This window comes from Amblyraja radiata, chromosome 29 (assembly GCF_010909765.2).
Source record: "Amblyraja radiata isolate CabotCenter1 chromosome 29, sAmbRad1.1.pri, whole genome shotgun sequence".
Classification (NCBI taxonomy): Eukaryota; Metazoa; Chordata; class Chondrichthyes; order Rajiformes; family Rajidae; genus Amblyraja; species Amblyraja radiata.
The window spans coordinates 27,056,660-27,074,848 of record NC_045984.1 but is presented as its reverse complement, the minus strand read 5'-3'; the positions used below and the strand labels follow the sequence as shown (position 1 = coordinate 27,074,848).

At 41.4% G+C, this 18,189-nt stretch overlaps 1 protein-coding gene across 1 annotated transcript in view; it reads right to left on the bottom strand.

Annotated features, from left to right (window-relative positions):
- Window positions 1-18,189, bottom strand: part of LOC116989693 — a 27,652-nt gene extending 9,463 nt beyond the window's left edge. The window contains exons 1-4 of the mRNA XM_033047294.1: window positions 18,021-18,189; window positions 5,832-6,017; window positions 3,513-3,677; window positions 473-622 (exon numbers count right to left, since the gene is read on the bottom strand). Of these exons, the coding sequence (XP_032903185.1) occupies window positions 473-622; window positions 3,513-3,677; window positions 5,832-6,017; window positions 18,021-18,165 (646 nt within the window). The 5' untranslated portion in view covers window positions 18,166-18,189. The remainder of the gene's footprint in view (window positions 1-472; window positions 623-3,512; window positions 3,678-5,831; window positions 6,018-18,020) is intronic.

The following is an 18,189-nucleotide window of genomic DNA, read 5'->3' as shown; positions in this document are numbered from 1 at the left end:
AGGCCCACTGTCTCATCATCTCTGCAGGACTGTGCACCAGAACAGTTCTTGGGTCTGCACTCAATGGACCTGTGCTGTATCCCATCCTATGCCCCTGTCCCACTTAGGAAACCTGAACGGAAACCTCTGGAGACTTTGCGCCCCACCCAAGGTTTCCGTGCGGTTCCCGGAGGTTGCGGGTGGTTGCCGGAGGTTGCAGGTAGTGGAAGCAGGTAGGGAGACTGACAAAAACCTCCGGGAACCGCACGGAAACCTTGGGTGGGGCGCAAAGTCTCCAGAGGATTCCGTTCAGGTTTCCTAAGTGGGACAGGGGCATTAGAATGTGTTTGTGTCTGGTTCTGTGGACCTTCTGGATGGGAGTCACTATAGTGCATGGGGCTGTCCTGCAGCCAGCTGTGGTTGGGTGGTATAGACAATAGGTGCAGGAGTAGGCCATTCGGCCCTGCGAGCCAGCTCCTATGGCTCTGCTTACTGTGCGTGTGGTTCCGACCGTCAGTATAGATGATGAGGTATTTCTGCAGGACCCCCTCGCACTCTCCCAACGAGATTCCCTTCCACGTGATGAACGTGGAGCTTTTCATGATGCTGGTCACGTTGACCACACTGGGTCCTTGGGCTGGGGCTAAAAGTAAAAAGCATCTTAGAGTCATTGAGTGCAGTGTCAGGCCATCCTGCCCATTATGCCTCTGCTAGCCCTTTTGAAAGAGACACCCAAAAAAAGGTCCTCGATTGTGGCCTTAAGGATCCTTAATAAATTCTGTCTCCACTATCGCACTGCCCATTAAATTATATGCCTTACAACGCCAGAGACCCAGGTTCGATCCTGGCTACGGGTGCTGTTTGTACTGAGTTTGTGCGCTCTTGCTGTGACCCTGTGGGTTTTCTCCGGGTGCTCAGGTTTCCAGCCACATTCCAAAGATGTACAGGTTTGTAGGTTAATTGGCTTTGGTAAAATTGTTTTAAAAAACTGTCCCTGGGTGTGCTAGTGTACACGGTGAGCGTTGGTCGGCGTAGACAAGATGGGTCGAAGGGATGGTTTCGTGCACTGGATCTCTAAAGTCTGAAGCAAATCGGGGATGGAAGATAAAATCTCTGGCCAGCAGCTTGGAGCGAGAGAGAGAGAGAGAGAGAGAGAGAGAGAGAGAGAGAGAGAAAGAGAGAGAGAAAGATGGAGAGAAAGAGAGCCAGACAGAAAGAGGAAGAGAGAAAGAGAGAAAGAAAGAGAGAGAGAAAGAGAGAGAGAGAGAGAGAAAGAGAGAGAGAGAAAGAGAGAGAGAGAGAAGAAAGATGGAGAGAAAGAGAGAAAGAGAGAGAGAGAAAGAGAGAGAGAGAGAAAAAGAGCAAGAGAGAGAGGTTTCTGCTCAGATATAATGAAACATTTAGAATCAGGAAGCCAGCACAGGTTGGACACTGGGCCAATGTTCATGGTCAAAGGCAGATGGAAGATATTTCCTGCTGATCTGGAGAAAGCTTCCCCAGGGAGGTGCCGTCACCTCTATGGACCTCTACAATGTTCCTGTTTCAAATGCCTGGTCCTTCCTCTTAGGCCCGCTTCGGTCATGTCTGACCATGGGTGTCTCCAGGGTGCTATTCCCTGCATGGAGGGCGCCTGTGCGTGACTTTGTTTAACGTGGGGAGACTGATGCACAGATAGCCACCCCACGGTCCTTGACAGATCTGGGTCAGGACCCAGTGGCATGGAGTCCAAGACGACCGGAGACCCTTTTCTGCTGCAGCCTTCATCCGCCTTCCCAGCCGTTGTGACGTTAGCTCCACTAAGGTCAGCCATCGTCCTCCTCCTGTTCCACCGTTGAGGTCTTGGTTGGATTGGCTCTTTGTCAGAGACCTCCCCCTCGACCTTACCGCCATGGGTGGCCCTACCAGGAGCATGGCTCCAGACGGCATCGCTCTCAGGATCTCAGGTCCACACGAACCTCTCCACCACGACAAGGTGACAACGCAGGAAAATGCCCGGTGTTGCCCATCAGTTCAAAGGCGATCCCTGGTGTCCAAAAGCTGCAGCAGCAACAAGGTCAGGAGCGGCGAAGGGTCGTTGACCTTTGCACAACGTTTCATTCCATTCACAACTCCTCAGCAAATGGAGCCTCCCACGCCTGCACGCAGAACCACATTCAGGATGATAGACCACTAAAAGCTGGAGTAACTCAGCGGGACTCAGGCAGGCAGCTTCTCTGGAGAGAAGGAATGAACGGGTGACGTTTCGGGTCGAGATCCTTCTTCAGACTAGCATGGAAACAGGCCCTTTGACCCAACTTCACAATATTTAAGAACCATTTAGACAGATGCATAGTTAGTATATATACTGTCTGCATAACTCGTTATCACCTACCCCATTGCCAACAATGGACCATTGTGAGCTCCACCATTCCTTGATCATCGTTGCGTTTTGCATATCTTTCATTTTGCATATCTTTTGCATATTGCGTTTTGCATATCTTTCATTCATTTGATCTATTTACCTTCCATATCTCTCGTTTCCCCTGACTCTCAGTCTGAAGAAGGGCTTCGACCCGAAAACGTCACCCATTCCTTCTCTCCGGAGATACTGCCTGTCCCGCCGAGTTACTCCGGCATTTTGTGCCTATCTTCGGTTTAAACCAGCGTCTGCAGTTCCTTCCTACACAACTTCAAGTCTAAGATGTCTCTGCAGATTAACACTGTTAAGAATCTCGCCATTAACTGGATACTCTCAGTTCACACTCAACCTCCCAAAGTGTAATACCTCACACTTGCCATATGCCTTATCTCCCGGATTCAAGGGAAAGTATTCCTATCCCTAGACTGGGATTGATAGCACTCCCCTTTCCTCATCTGTCGGGGAATATTAACTGGGAATCATTTCCCTGAGTCAAAAATGCAGCCAAAATATTGAAGTACAGAATCCATAACCCTGATCTGGCCCCGTCGACCCGCAGAGACCCAGGAAGCTCATGACAAGAGGGTAATAGAAACATGGAAACATAGAAAATAGGTGCAGGCGTAGGCCATTCGGCCCTTCGAGCCAGCTCTGCCATTCATAGAGTCATAGATTAATACAGTGTGAAAACAGGCCCTTCGGCCCAACTCGCCCACACTGGCCAACAATGTTCCAGCTATCCTAGTCCCACTTGCCTGCGCTTGGTCCATAACCCTCCTTCATGGCTGATCATCCAAAATCAGTAACCCGTTCCTGTTTTTTCCCCCCCCATCTCCCTTGATTCAGTGTTCACCAACCGTGTTCACGATTCCTTGACAATGTGCTCACCAACCACTCCTTGGTTCGGTGGCTGCGGATGAGGCACCGTTATTAAGGTCATAAGGAATAGGAGTCGAATGAGGCCATTCGGCCCATCAAGTCTACTCCGCCATTCAATCACGGCTGATCTATCCCTCCCTGCTAACCCCATTCTCCTCCTTCTCCCCACAGCCCCTGACACCCGTACTGATCAATTATTGCAGGCATGCGATAGAATCATTCATTGTAGGCACAACAGGGCAGGTCGGTGACTCACGCTGTTCCTGGGTGCAGGCAGTGACGGACCCAATGGTGGAGCCAGTCTTTCCGCGACACTTTTTCTTCTCCTTTAAATCCTTGATGTAAACGGTGAGGCGGTAACGTCTCAGCGGCTCCAGGCCTACAAACTCCATTGTCCTTGCGTCCGCAGTCCCTTGTGGCCCTGCAATGAATGAACACACAACCTCAGACACCAACCCCACGACCATCCCATCCCAAAGACTCACCCGCACAAATTTCCTTTCTCTCCAGAGATGCTGCCTGACCCGCTGGGTTTAATCCAGGCACGTTGTGTCAGCCCATCTTCTTCCAAGGGGAGGTTGGAATGAGAGTGAATGTAGGAGCTGAGAGAGGGTGAAGTCGGACATTGTTGAGGGGGTTGGACGTAAGGGTGGTTGTCGATGGCTAGGGCTTGTGTTCCGAAAGTAACTCGAGGTCAAATAAAATGCAAAGTTTATGATCAGTCTCATTCAGTTTCACGCAGTTGCTGGAGAACAGTATGGTGGGAAAGAAGAGGTCCCGAAAACAGTGTCTTCCGGCTCCCAGTGTTTAGTTGAGAGAGAGACAGAACAGGGAACAGTACAGCAAGACTGTGCATGGAACAGCTCTATGTCCTTGGGTCTGCCCTCAATGGACCTGTGTGCAGGTATCTGTGCTGTATTGGAGTGGACTCGGTAGGCCGAAGGGCCCGTATCAGCGCTGTTTCAGTAAATAGTCTAAACTAGCATTGATTTTGAGAGGGGCTTGTATACAAAAACAGGGACATGATGCTGAGACTCTATAAGGCGCTGGTCAGGCAGCATTTGGAATATTGTGAGCAATTCTACGCACCATATCTAAGGAAGGATGTGTTGGCTCTGGGGAGGGTCCAGAGAAGGTTTACAAGAATGATCCCAGGAATGAGTGGGTTTAACCTATGATAATAATAATAATAATAATAATAATAATAATAAATACTTTATTGATCCCCTCAGGGAAATTCAGATGTCCAGAAGCCCCCAACCAACAAACCCACAGATTCAAAACGAACGCAGACAGAAAATACATAGAATACAATGTGGACACTACCTGAGAGCAATAAATACTTAAAAAGACCAATAATTAACAATTAAAAATTAAAAAATTGCAAAATGCATCCCCCTACGGCCTAGCGGTCCGAATTATAAAATCTAATGGCTGCAGGGGTGAAGGATCTCCTGAACTGCTCCGTTCTACAGGGCAGGGAGAGGAGCCGGTTGTTGTTCCGGTGCTCTTTTGACTCTCCAGAATTACACGGAGGGGATGCCCGGGGTTTTTCAGGATGACCTGCACCTTGTGCCTCATACGCCTCTCAAGCACATCCATCCCAGAGTCTACTCTCCCCTCCAGCACTGAGCTAGCTCGTTTAACCAGTTTGACCAGTTTCTTGTTGTTTTTTTGCACTAATGCTGTTGCCCCAGCAGACAACAGCGTAGAAAATAACACTTGCAACCACAGTGTTGTAAAACATGTGCAGCATATCATTACACACATTGAAGGATTTGAGCCTTCTGAGGAAAAAGAGTCTGCTCTGGCCTTTTTTGTAGAGGGAGTCAGAGTTGATAGACCAGTCCAGTTTGTTGTCAAGGCGCTGGGCCTGTATTCGCTGGAGTACAGAAGAATGAGGGGGGACCTCAATGAAACGTACAGTATAGTGAAAGGCTCGGATTGAGTGGATGTGGAGAGGATGTTTCCACTAGTGGGAGTGTCTAAGACTGGAGGTCACAGTCTCAGAATTAAAGGACGTTCTTTTAGGAAGGAGATGAGGAGAAATGTCTTTAGTCAGAGCAAGAGCGGAACTCGCTATCAAAACATGGAGGGGACGGGGGACACAATGTTTTGTCGGCCACGCGCGCATGCGCACACTCACACACACGCGCGAGGCTTCGGAGGCTCAATCCAGCGCTAAAAGCGGAGATTTTAAAATCGGGATGACACAAACTTGGGGGGGATGTCCCCACCTCTCAAAACATGGGGGGGTTACGTGTCCCCTCTGGCCCCCCCGGGTTTTCTGCCCCTGAGTCAGAGGGTGGTGAATGTGTGGAATTCTTTGCCACAGAAGGCTGTGGAGGCAGTCAGTGGATATTTTTAAGGCAGAGATACAGTAGATAGATTTGTGATTAGTACGGGTGTCAGGGATTATGGGGAGAAGGCAAGAAAATGGGGTTAAGATGGAGAGATAGATCAGCCATGATTGAATGGCGGTGAACTTGATGGGCTGAATGGCCTAAATGTACAAGGTCTTTTGATCTTATGAGATCTAAACTAAACTACACTGAAGCTGCTCTGGTGGACGGACCTGTTGACTTAGGGAGACCATTATTCTTCTTGCGTTCCTGGTGCTTGATGGATAGGCATCGGTTGTGCTGGATGGTTTCTGTAGACACCAGCTCGAGAATGGCACAGTAGAAGCTGGTGCTGCGATCACTCCATGAGGCTCTCAGGGTGTGGTTATCAACCACACTAAGGTTCAGGTTGGGTGGACCTGTGAGAAAGAGGGAGAGTTAAACACATTCACAGTATCGTGTAGGAAGGAACTGCAGGCGCTGGTTTAAAACAAAGAAATAAAATTACTAGAATTGGTCAATGCAACTGACCCAACCATAGATAAACATAATAAGATAACCTTATTGAAATATAAACTCAATAGAATATTATCGGCAAGAGGGACTTCCGGTTGGCGCCACGATGTGAGTGGAATCGCGCCATTACAGCTCCGAAAAAAACTGCATTTAAAACGGGGGTAAAAGGGTCAAACAAACGCACTTACCACAGGAGATCGATTGCGAACGGCTCCAGCAGCGTTTAAAAGGTGCGTGACGTCATCAGGCGCGCGATTTAAGAAGAAATTATGACCCAGCGCTCCCCCACCCCCACCGCTGGAAAAAAAGCTACGAGAAAGGAAACTGGCCTCAGCTCGGGTGCAGCTGCTGCTTCTCAAGAAGATGTCTCACAGAGGAAAGCTGAAATGGAGGAACTTAAGACTACCATTCTAGGTGAGATAAAGAAGCAGAGGAAGGAGTATATGGAGGAGATAAAGAAGCAGAGGAAGGAGTATATGGAGGAGATAAAAAGTTTAAAAGCGGATATGCTGGTGTCTCACGAGAAAAATAAAGAAGATAAAGAAGACTTAATAAAACAAGTTATAACGACGGTAAAAAGTATGATGGATGAGTGGAAGGAAAAGGCTAATGCCGAGTTACAAACTCAAATTGAGGATGTAAAGGAAATAGCTGCTGGGATGGAAAGAAAGCTGGATGACAAGATAGATCCTACTATAATTTCGCTAGACCAACAAGGCGAAGCAATTAAAGAGCTAACTAAAATTGCTGAAGTGAATACTAAGGAGACCGAAAAACTCCGTGCCGAGAACAAACGCCTCTTAGAATTATTACATAAAACAAACGAGAAATGTATTGATCTGGAGGGACGCCAACGCCGTAAAAATTTGCGTATAGTTGGTCTGAGCGAAGGTCGTGAGGGGAGTCAAGATCCTCGAAAATTTGTTGCAAAACTTTTAATGGATATTTTGAATTTGGATCATGAACCCCTGTTGAGCCGTGCACATAGGGCTCTAAGACGGGCCCCTGGGATAGGTTCATCGCCCAGACAAATGATTGTAAAAGTGGCCTTTGACCATGTCTTCGAAGACATGATGAAGATAATAATAAAAAAGAGAAACCTGAAATACGAGGGAGACAACATCAGTATTTTTAGAGACTTCCCAGCAGAAGTGGCCAAGAAAAGAGCACTATTTAAAGAAACAAAAGGTATCCTGAGGAATGTACAGAATACTAAGAATCTGAGATATGGCTTGATGTACCCAGCAATACTGAGAGTAACTTATGATGACAAGGAATATCGTTTCGTTAAGCATACTGAAGCATTGAAATTCGCCCGAGGCATACAGCAGAAGCCAGAAGATGAAGAGAGAGAAGATGCGGAGGAAGAACCCGAGGGAGAAGGAGAGGACTGAACTTTTATCATCGACCTGTGGTTATGAAATACTCACTTAGAAGGAAGTGGAATAATGGGCATTTAGTAGTAGTTCTGTATTAATTATTAGAAAATATTTAATTATTCCATGATAATAGTATTACATATTATAGTATTAAATACAATTGATATTAGTAATTAGCAAATAGTAATATGAATAATAGAAATAATTACTAAGTACTAAGTATATAAAGTTAGTACCCCACCCCAATATATATAGCATTTGAGATAGGAGCTGGTATAATCAACATCTTTTTTTTATTAAAAAAACGGAAGTCTTTAGATTAATGGCCACGTTAGTGTGGCTTTCACCTTCACATACTACACACTATACAAGTGTAGTTTCTTTTTTTTCTGAGCACCCTATTAACACCCTTTACTTTTTTTTATTATTGATATTTCTTATTGTTTTTGTTTTTTATTGATCTTATATTATATATTATTTGAATGTAGATGTGAAGGATATTGTGTATTAGTTTAAGAAGACATAGATGTGGATTAAGGTGGAAAGAAATTCTCATTGGATTGATGTCCGGGTGCAACGGGGAGCTGGGTGAGTCAAGAAGGCTACTCCAAAAAAGCCGCCCTAATAGTAAAATGCATGATATAAAGGTGAAGACTGGGGGTGATGGAGTAACCTTCTGCAGTTGGAATGTAAAAGGAATTAATGAACCAATTAAAAGGGGAAAGGTGTTAGCTCAGTTGAACAGATTGAAGACAGATGTCATTTTCCTTCAAGAGACTCATCTTAAAAAAGATGCTCAACATAGATTAACAGCTAAATGGATTTCTAAGGTGTATCATTCTACATTTATTCATAAATCTAGAGGAGTTGCAATAATTATTCGCAAAGGTATACCTTTCATACAAAGTTCTATTATAGAGGATAAAGAAGGCAGATATGTAATAATTACAGGGGAATTATATTCAAAAAAGGTAATTTTAATGAATATATATGCCCCTAATTTTGATAATCCATTATTTTTTAAGAAAATATTTAATAATATTCCTATATCCACTCAACACAATTTAATAATTGGAGGTGATTTAAATTGTACTTTAGATAATTATCTAGATAGATCATCCGCAAAAAGGAAAGCTGCCTCGAAATCAAGTAAATTCATAAATGCTTTTATCAATACATCTAATATTAAAGACATCTGGAGGTTAGATAATCCATCCGGACGAGAATATTCTTTTTTCTCGCCCGTACATGGAACCTATTCGAGGATAGATTATTTTTTAATAGATTCTAAATTACTTCCTTTTACGTATGATGCAAAATATCATAATATTATCATCTCGGATCATGCGCCATTAACATTTAAGATAAAATTAAAAGATATATCTAATAAAACTACTACCTGGAGATTTAACCCTCAGATATTAAAGGACAATGACTGTTGTAAATATGTGATGGATCAGATTAAATTATTTTTTGAAACTAATGATAATCCTGAAACTTCTCCATCACTATTTTGGGACACATTTAAGGCATTCATGCGTGGCGCAATAATATCCGCACAAGCACATCTCAATAAAGAAAATCGAAAAATAGAACAAAATTTAGAAAATGAGATAAAACGTCTAGATAATGAAAATATAAAACAGCCTTCCAAAGAGTTAAGTAATAAAATTGCATCAGTAAAATATAGATTAAATAAAATATATTCTAATCAAGTGATTAAACTTTTTCAACAAACTAAGCAAGTGTATTTTGAATTTGGAGATAAGCCACAAAAATTACTAGCACGACAGCTTAGAAAATTAGAAGATGAGAAGATGATACACGGAATTAGATCTGAGTATGGAAATATATTAATTACTCCAAAAGATATTAATGATAGATTTTTACAATATTATAAAAATCTTTATTCGTCAAAACTAACAGGACAAACAGATAGTATGGAAATATTTTTACAAGAATGTCAAATCAATAGCTTAGATCAGGAAGGTAGAGAATTGTTAAATGCTGAAATAACAGTAAAAGATATTATAGAATCAATTAGTTCGCTAAAGAACGGAAAAGCAGCGGGCCCAGATGGCCTGAGTGCAGAATTTTATAAAAAATTTCAAGATCTGATTTCCCCAAGATTACAAATAATGTATAGATATGCATATGACCAAGGAAAACTACCAGAATCTTTAAATGAATCCACAATTACACTCATCCCTAAAGTAGATAAGGATTTGGAAGATCCTGGATCATATAGAGCGATTGCCCTTTTAAATACAGACCAAAAAATATTAACTAAGGTCTTATCTAGGAGATTAAGTTTAGTGATCTCTAAATTAATACATTATGATCAAACAGGTTTTATCCCAAAACGTTACTCATCCCATAATCTCAGACGTTTGTTTAATATTATATATTCAAAAAGAATACGAGATACGGAACTAGCGGTTATATCACTAGATGCAGAAAAAGCGTTTGATCAGGTGGAATGGATGTATTTATTTAATATAATGGAAAAGTTTCAATTGGGGGATAGATTTTGTAAATGGGTAAGAATTTTATACTCGAATCCTATGGCAAGAATTTTGACTAACCAAATTTTATCAGCCAAATTTAAACTCTCTAGGGGATGCAGACAGGGATGTCCGTTATCACCCTTATTGTTCGCATTGGTGATAGAACCATTGGCGGAAAAAATTAGATCTGAACCTGAAATATATGGCTATAATACTGATACAACAATTAATAAAATTTCTTTATATGCAGATGATGTTTTGATTTATATTACAAAACCGGAAATTAGTATTCCCAACCTGCTAAACATTATAACTAAGTTTGGTGCATTTTCTGGGTATAGGATTAATTGGGATAAAAGCGAGATTATGCCAATAACAGGAATAAATCTTAATACATTACAACAATACCCATTAAAAGTAGTTACAGACAAATTTAAATATTTAGGGATTAATGTAACTAAAACTCATAACTCATTAATAAAATCCAACTATCCTCAACTATTAGATAAACTTAGAAAAAATATTTTATATTGGAAAACACTGCCTATATCCATGATTGGTAGAATAAGTGCCATAAAGATGGTATTTCTACCGCAGTTGTTATATTTGTTTCAGGCTATTCCTTTTTTTCTTCCGAAAACTTTTTTTTAAAAAATTGATAATATTGTCAATAGCTTTATTTGGGATTATAAAAATCACAGAATAAATAAAAAACATCTATGCAAAGCTAAGATAAATGGAGGATTAGCACTTCCAAACTTTTTATATTATTTTTGGGCTGTTCAGATTAAGAATATGAATTTCTGGTGGGTAAATATGGATCATGAACCGACATGGTTAAATATAGAAAAGGAGGACTGTCTACCTTTCAATGTAGGTTCGATAATTTTTGCACCAACGGAAGTACAAAAAAAATATTATAAAGACAACCTAATAATATATAATAATAGACGTATTTGGAAACAAATAGTTAAGACTCTACACTTGGATAATCTCTCATTTAGATTACCAATTATGAATAATCCATCGTTTAAACCTGCTATATTAGATGGGGGGTTTAAACAATGGGATGATTTAGGAATTACAAGGATAGAACACCTGTATAGAAAAGGAAAATTTCTTTTATTCCAGGAGTTACAAGATATTTATGGATTGTCTCCACAACATTTGTTTAGGTATTTACAAATTAGAGATTATATTAAATCCAATACACAAGATTATAAAAATAAAGAAGCAGGATTGTTAGACGAACTGTTTAATTTATATCCAAATACAGAAAAATTAATAGCCTATATATATAACATCATTTTGGATAAGGAGAATCCAATAACGGAAGTATATCGTCAAGCATGGGAAAATGAAATGGGATTGGCTATAACAAAAGAAAACTGGGAAGAAAGTCTACAACGAATACACCGGTGTTCATTAAACGCCAGACATATACTGATACAATTTAAAGTATTATATAGGTTACATTATTCGAAAACTAAATTAAATAGTATTTTTCCGAATCTCTCCGCTATTTGTGATAAGTGCAAGAAAGCAGAGGCAAATTTAATACATAGTTTCGTTACATGTCCTAAATTGAATTATTACTGGACAGAAATTTTTAAAGTTATTTCTGAAGTCATCAAAGTTAAATTGGACCCTAACCCAAAGCTAATAATATTTGGAATTCCGGATTTACATCTATCACTTACAGTAAATCAAAGAAATTTCTTTGATTACTGTTTAATAATTGGAAAAAAAAATCATATTGAAATTTTGGAAGGGAACATTATCCCCCACAACCAAAATGTGGGCAACAGAGATGATGGAGACGTTACATCTGGAAAGAATTAGATTTGTCCTATTGGACAAGTATAATTCTTTTGAACAGATATGGTCTCCATATATACAGTATTTAGAGAAGTAGCTGTTCTTGGCAACACAGCTCGGCGTGCACCCTGCGGGATTTGGTGAGAATAATTCATTTTTATATTGGAATTACATATATGTCTTTATTGATACTATCACTTGTAGTAGTGTTATTAATAATACATATTGTGGTTACTAAAAATTTTTTTTTTTTTTTTTTTTTTTTTTCGTTTATCTTTTCTTTCTTATATATAATAAAATTATTATTTAATCACTCTCTTAATGATTTATAACTGTTCTATTCTTTCTCTATCATTATTTCTAAAAAAATAGTAGATAAGTATTACTAGTGTTTTACTTAATGCAAATTGAATTAATTTGATATAAAGTTGTTTGAAGCATTGTAATTGATTACCTTTAATAAAAAAATATATTAAAAAAAGAATATTATCGGCAAGAGTAAAAAGACTATTCCAAATTACAAAACAGGCACACTTCGAATTTGGGGATAAGCCACATAAATTACTAGTGAGGCAACTGAAGCAACAAGAAAAGGAAAATACTATCACTAAAATTAAATCTGATAAGGGTGAGTTTCTAACACTACCAAAGCATATTAATAAAAGTTTTGCCCAATTTTATCATAATTTATACACAACTAAAATAAATACAGATGATAGTAAAATTACAAAGGTACACAAAATTGCTGGGGAAACTCAGCGGGTGCAGCAGCATCTATGGAGCGAAGGAAATAGGCGACGTTTCGGGCCGAAACCCTTCTTCAGACTGATGGGGGGTGGGGGAAAGAAAGAAGGAAAAGGGGAGGAGGAGGAGGAGCCCGAGGGCGGGCGGATGGGAGGGTGGGAGGAGACAGCTAGAGGGTTAAGGAAGGGGAGGAGACAGCAAGGGCTAGCCAAATTGGGAGAATTCTATGTTAATGCCATAAGGACGCAAGGTCCCCAGACGGAATATGAGGTGCTGTTCCTCCAATTTCCGCTGTTGCTCACTCTGGCAATGGAGGAGACCCAGGACAGAGAGGTCGGATTGGGAATGGGAGGGGGAGTTGAAGTGCTGAGCCACCGGGAGGTCAGGTAGGTTATTGCGGACTGAGCGGAGGTGTTCGGCGAAACGATCGCCCAACCTACGCTTGGTTTCACCGATGTAAATCAGCTGACATCTAGAGCAGCGGATGCAGTAGATGAGGTTGGAGGAGATACAGGTGAACCTTTGTCGCACCTGGAACGACTGCTTGGGACCTTGGATGGAGTCGAGGGGGGAGGTGAAGGGACAGGTGTTGCATTTCTTGCGGTTGCAACGGAAAGTGCCCGGGGAGGGGGTGGTGCGGGAGGGAAGGGAAGAATTGACGAGGGAGTTGCAGAGGGAGCGGTCTTTGCGGAAGGCAGACATGGGGGGAGATGGGAAGATGTGGCGAGTGGTGGGGTCACGTTGGAGGTGGCGGAAATGGCGGAGGATTATGTGTTGTATAAATAGTAAAATTACAAATGTTTTAGATAATTGCAACCTTCCTAAATTAGATAGTTTAGAACAAGAAGAATTAGGAGCACGGATTACTAGTGAAGAAATAAAACAAATAATAAACTCACTGAAAAATGGGTAGACCCCAGGACCAGATGGTTTTAGTAATTAATTTTATAAACGATTTCAGGACTCAATTGTACCAAGATTATTCAACTTATACACGCAGGCTTATACCGAAAATAAACTACCAGAAACTTTAGCAGAATCAACAATAACGCTTATACCAAAAAAAAGATAAAGATTTAGAGGAACCGGGTTCTTACAGAGCTATATCACTTCTAAATACGGACCAGAAAATTTTAGCAAAGATTCTAGCTAGAAGACTGAATAATTATATTAACAAATTGGTAAACCCGGATCAAACGGGATTTATACCCAAAAGACAATCATTTAATAATTTGAGAAGGCTTTTCAATATAATGTACTCTCACAAAGAGGACATTGAAGATATTTCAGTTGTTACGCTGGATGCAGAGAAGGCATTTGATCAGGTAGTATGGAAGTATTTATATAAGGTACTCCAAAAATTTAATACGGGAGAGAATTTTATTAGATGGGTTAAACTACTTTATGATAAACCTACGGCAAGAATATTAACTAATAATATGTTATCTCCAAAATTTTATTTATCAAGGGGTATTAGGCAGGGTTGTGCCTTATCACCATTGCTATTTGCCCTTATGATAGAACCGCTGGCTGAAAAGATTAGAAATCACCCGAATATTCACGGATATAATACTAAGGACTCAAAGAATAAAATTTCATTATATGCTGATGATATCCTTTTATATATTACTAATACACAAACGAGTATACCCACCTTATTAACACTAATTGAGGAATTCGGCTCTTTTTCAGGATATAGAATAAATTGGAATAAAAGCGAAATTATGTCTTTAAAACCACAGGATGCGAAACACTTATTAAAATTCCCTTTCAAAATTGCAACTGAAAAATTCAAGTATTTGGGTATTCAAATTACGAGAAGACACAAATCATTATTCAGTGCCAATTTTATGCCACTATTAAATAAACTGAATGATATGATTAAATTTTGGAAAACGCTCCCGCTCTCATTGATAGGTAGAATTAACGCAATAAAAATGACTTTCTTACCACAATTAATATATTTGTTTCAAGCGATCCCAATATATATTCCAAAATATTTTTTATATGGGATTATAGAGCGCACAGAATTCAATGAAAGCATTTGTGTAAACCTAAAGAAGTTGGGGGTTTATCATTACCTAACTTTACGTATTACTACTGGGCAGTGCATATTAAGAACATAATGTACTGGTTGGATAGTTCCACTCACCAGTCGGAGTGGATAAGAATGGAGAAAGAGGAGTGTTTCCCGTACGATACAGGAACGATCTTGTTCTCACCGATAAAATTGAATAGTATAATATATAAGAAGAACCCAATTATTCACAATACAATAAGAATTTGGAAACAAATAAAATTACCCTTGAAATTAAATAATCTATCAGTACTAACCCCACTATTGAACAACCCCGCATTCAAACCATCTCTCATCGACAAATCATATCAACAATGGGATAGACTGGGGATTAGGAAAGTAGGAGATATGTATGAATTGGGCAAATTGTTATCATTTCAACAATTAAAATCAAAATTTAAACTGAATGATAATCAATATTTTAAATATATACAGGTATGTGACTTTATGAAGAAATATACACATAGATTTCAAACTATATTTTTAGACCCTTTAGAAGAAGCAATGAATATTAAGGCTGATTCACAAAACCTAATATCATACTTTTATAATAATATATTAAATAGAGAATTACCCTCAACAGAGGCACTAAGAGAAGATTGGGAACATAAACTAATGATAAAGATCCCGAAAGATAGATGGGAAAAGTATCTGATGAACACACATAATTGTTCCATTAATGCAAGACATAATTTAATTCAATTTAAACTATTACACAGACTATATTATTCAAAAACGAGGTTGAATAAATTCTACCAAAACGTCTCTCCCAGATGCGATAGATGTTTGTTTCAAAATGCTAATATAACACATTCATTTGTAGGATGTACAAAGTTGAATACATTTTGGAGCCATATATTTGATGTATTTACAAAGCTTTTCAAGTCAAGAATAGAACCTAAAACGGAATGGATTATATTTGGAATAATAGTGGAAGATATCAATTTAAATAAAGACCAAAAGGTTTTTTAAATTATGGGTTAATAATTGGAAAGAAATTGATACTTAAATTTTGGAAAAATACGACCATACCAACTATTAAAATGTGGATTAGAAATATGATGGACATAGCACGCCTTGAAGAAATAGATAAATATGACCAATTCTTAAGGAGTTGGTCCCCTTTCATCGACTTTTTGGAATCATGTGATGCAGCGGTACTGTAAAGATTACTGATTTCAGGTCAGGTCGTGGAAATTTCTTTTTTAAGGGTCTTTCTCTCCTATTTCTACTTTCTACTCTTTCTTTTCTTATATACACACTTCACGTTTTTCTATTTTCTATTATCTAATTTTCTTCTCTCTATTTTATTTTTTTTCCTGTCTTTCTTACTAAAAATCCAAAAAAAAAAAAAAAAAAAAAAAAAAAAACTAAGATAGACACAAAACGCTGGAGTAACTCAGCGGGACAGGCAGCACCTCTGGAGAGAAGGAATGGGTGACGTTTCGGGTCGAAGAAGGGTCTTGACCCGAAACGTCGCTCATTCCTTCACTCCAGAGATGCTGCCTGTCCTGCTGAGTTAAGGGCCTGTCCCACGAGCATGCGACTGCATGCGGCAAGCGCGACCAAACCGGAAGCGGGGGCCGCGGGGAGGTCGAGTGAGTGACGTGAAGTTCGAGCGAAGTCCGCGAGAAGTTCGCGCGAAACGTACGGCATCAAGATGTTGCACACGCCAGTCGAGGCGCTGCGTACGGCGTCGAGGCGGCTGCGGACAGGCAGGCCGTTGCCGAGCGGAATTTTTGAACACTGTCAGTTTTCAGGGCCCCGCGCGATGTCGGGACCAGCTCCGCACAACTCCATACGGCTCCGGCGATCGAAGTGGGACCGGCCCCGCGAGGCCGTACGGCTCAAGCGACCACGTTAGGTCGCGCTTGCCGCATGGACTCCAGCATTTTGTGTCTATCTTCAGTGTAAACCTGCGTCTGCCGTTTCTTCCTACACATAAGTAATGAATCTGTCGGTGTGAGGCTAACACTGGCCAAATGTTTGCAGTGACTGGGGAATTCATTGTCTCTCTGTGAGAAAAGAAAGTGATTAATGATCTCCCCATGTTGGCTGCAGCCTCCATATCATAGTGCGGGCACAGTGGCGCAGCTGGTAGTGCTGCTGCCCCACTGCGCCTGAGACCCCGGTACGATCCTGACCTCGGGTGCTGTCTGTGTGTGTGGAGTTTGCACGTTCTCCCTGTGACCACGTGGGTTTCCTCCAGATGCCCCGGTTTCCCCCCACATGGTAAAGAAGTGCGGATTCGTAGGTTAATTGTAAGGCCTCGGTAAAAATTGCCCCTCGTATGTAGGGAGCAGATGAGAGGGTTGGATAATGGTGGTCGATATGCAATTTGGTGGGTCCAAAGGGCCTGATTCCACAGTGTATGTTTCAATCAATCACTGCAAGTGACAGGGAGTGTCCCCAGTGGTCACTGCACGTATCAATGTGTGTTCTAGTGCATTGCGTCCAGTCCCTGTATCTTCTGAGTGAATATAACGTGTGCCAGCGTGCAGAAGGGCCTGTTTCCGTGCTGTATTCCTAAACTAAACCAATCTAATCAATTGTTTAAGAAGGAACTGCAAATTGAAGGTACACAAAAATGCTGGAGAGACTCAGCGGGTGCAGCAGCATCTATGGAGCGAAGGAAAAAGGCAACGTTTCGGGCCGAAACCCTTCTTCAGACTGATCGGGGGTGGGGGGGGCGGGGGGAAGAAAGGAAAAAGGAGGAGGAGCTCAAAGGCTGGGGAATGGGAGGAGACAGTAGGAGGGCTGAGGAAGGGGAGGTTGTGTGGGGAAGGAGCCGTGTCATGTTCGGAGATGTGTCGTGCATGAGCCCGAGGTGAAGATTCCTCCCCCAGCCGTGTGTCGTGTGTCAAGGAAACATTGTGACGTTGATACCAGATCCTTCGACGGTCATATGCTGAGAGAATGGAGCGGCTGGCCTTGTACACTCTGGAGTTTAGAAGGATGAGAGGGTATCTCATTGTAACATATAAGATTGTTAAGGGCTTGGACAGGTTAAGGGCTAGAGGCAGGAAACATGTTCCCGATGTTGGGGGAGTCCAGAACGAGGGGCCACAGTTTAAGAATAAGGAGTAAGCCATTTAGAATGGAGACGAGGAAACACTTTTTCTCACAGAGAGTGGTGAGTCTGTGGAATTCTCTGCCTCAGAGGGCGGTGGAGGCAGGTTCTCTGGATGCTTTCAAGAGAGAGCTAGATAGGGCTCTTAAAAATAGCCGGAGTCAGGGGATATGGGGAGAAGGCAGGAACGGGGTACTGATTGGGGATGATCAGCCATGATCACATTGAATGGCGGTGCTGGCTCGAAGGGCCGAATGGCCTACTCCTGCAGCTATTGTCTACTGACCGGTTCCACCGCTTTGGCCTCATACCTTGGTGCTGACCGGCTGCTATGGCGATGGTCTGGGGCGGCGACGTGCCCACTCTGTTCAAGGCAACGACAGAAACCTTGTACGGAGCCAGGGAGAGCGTCGTTTTGTAACTTGTTTGGTTCAGTTCTTCGCTGATGCGGCGCATCCCGTCGATCAACGGGCGGATGGT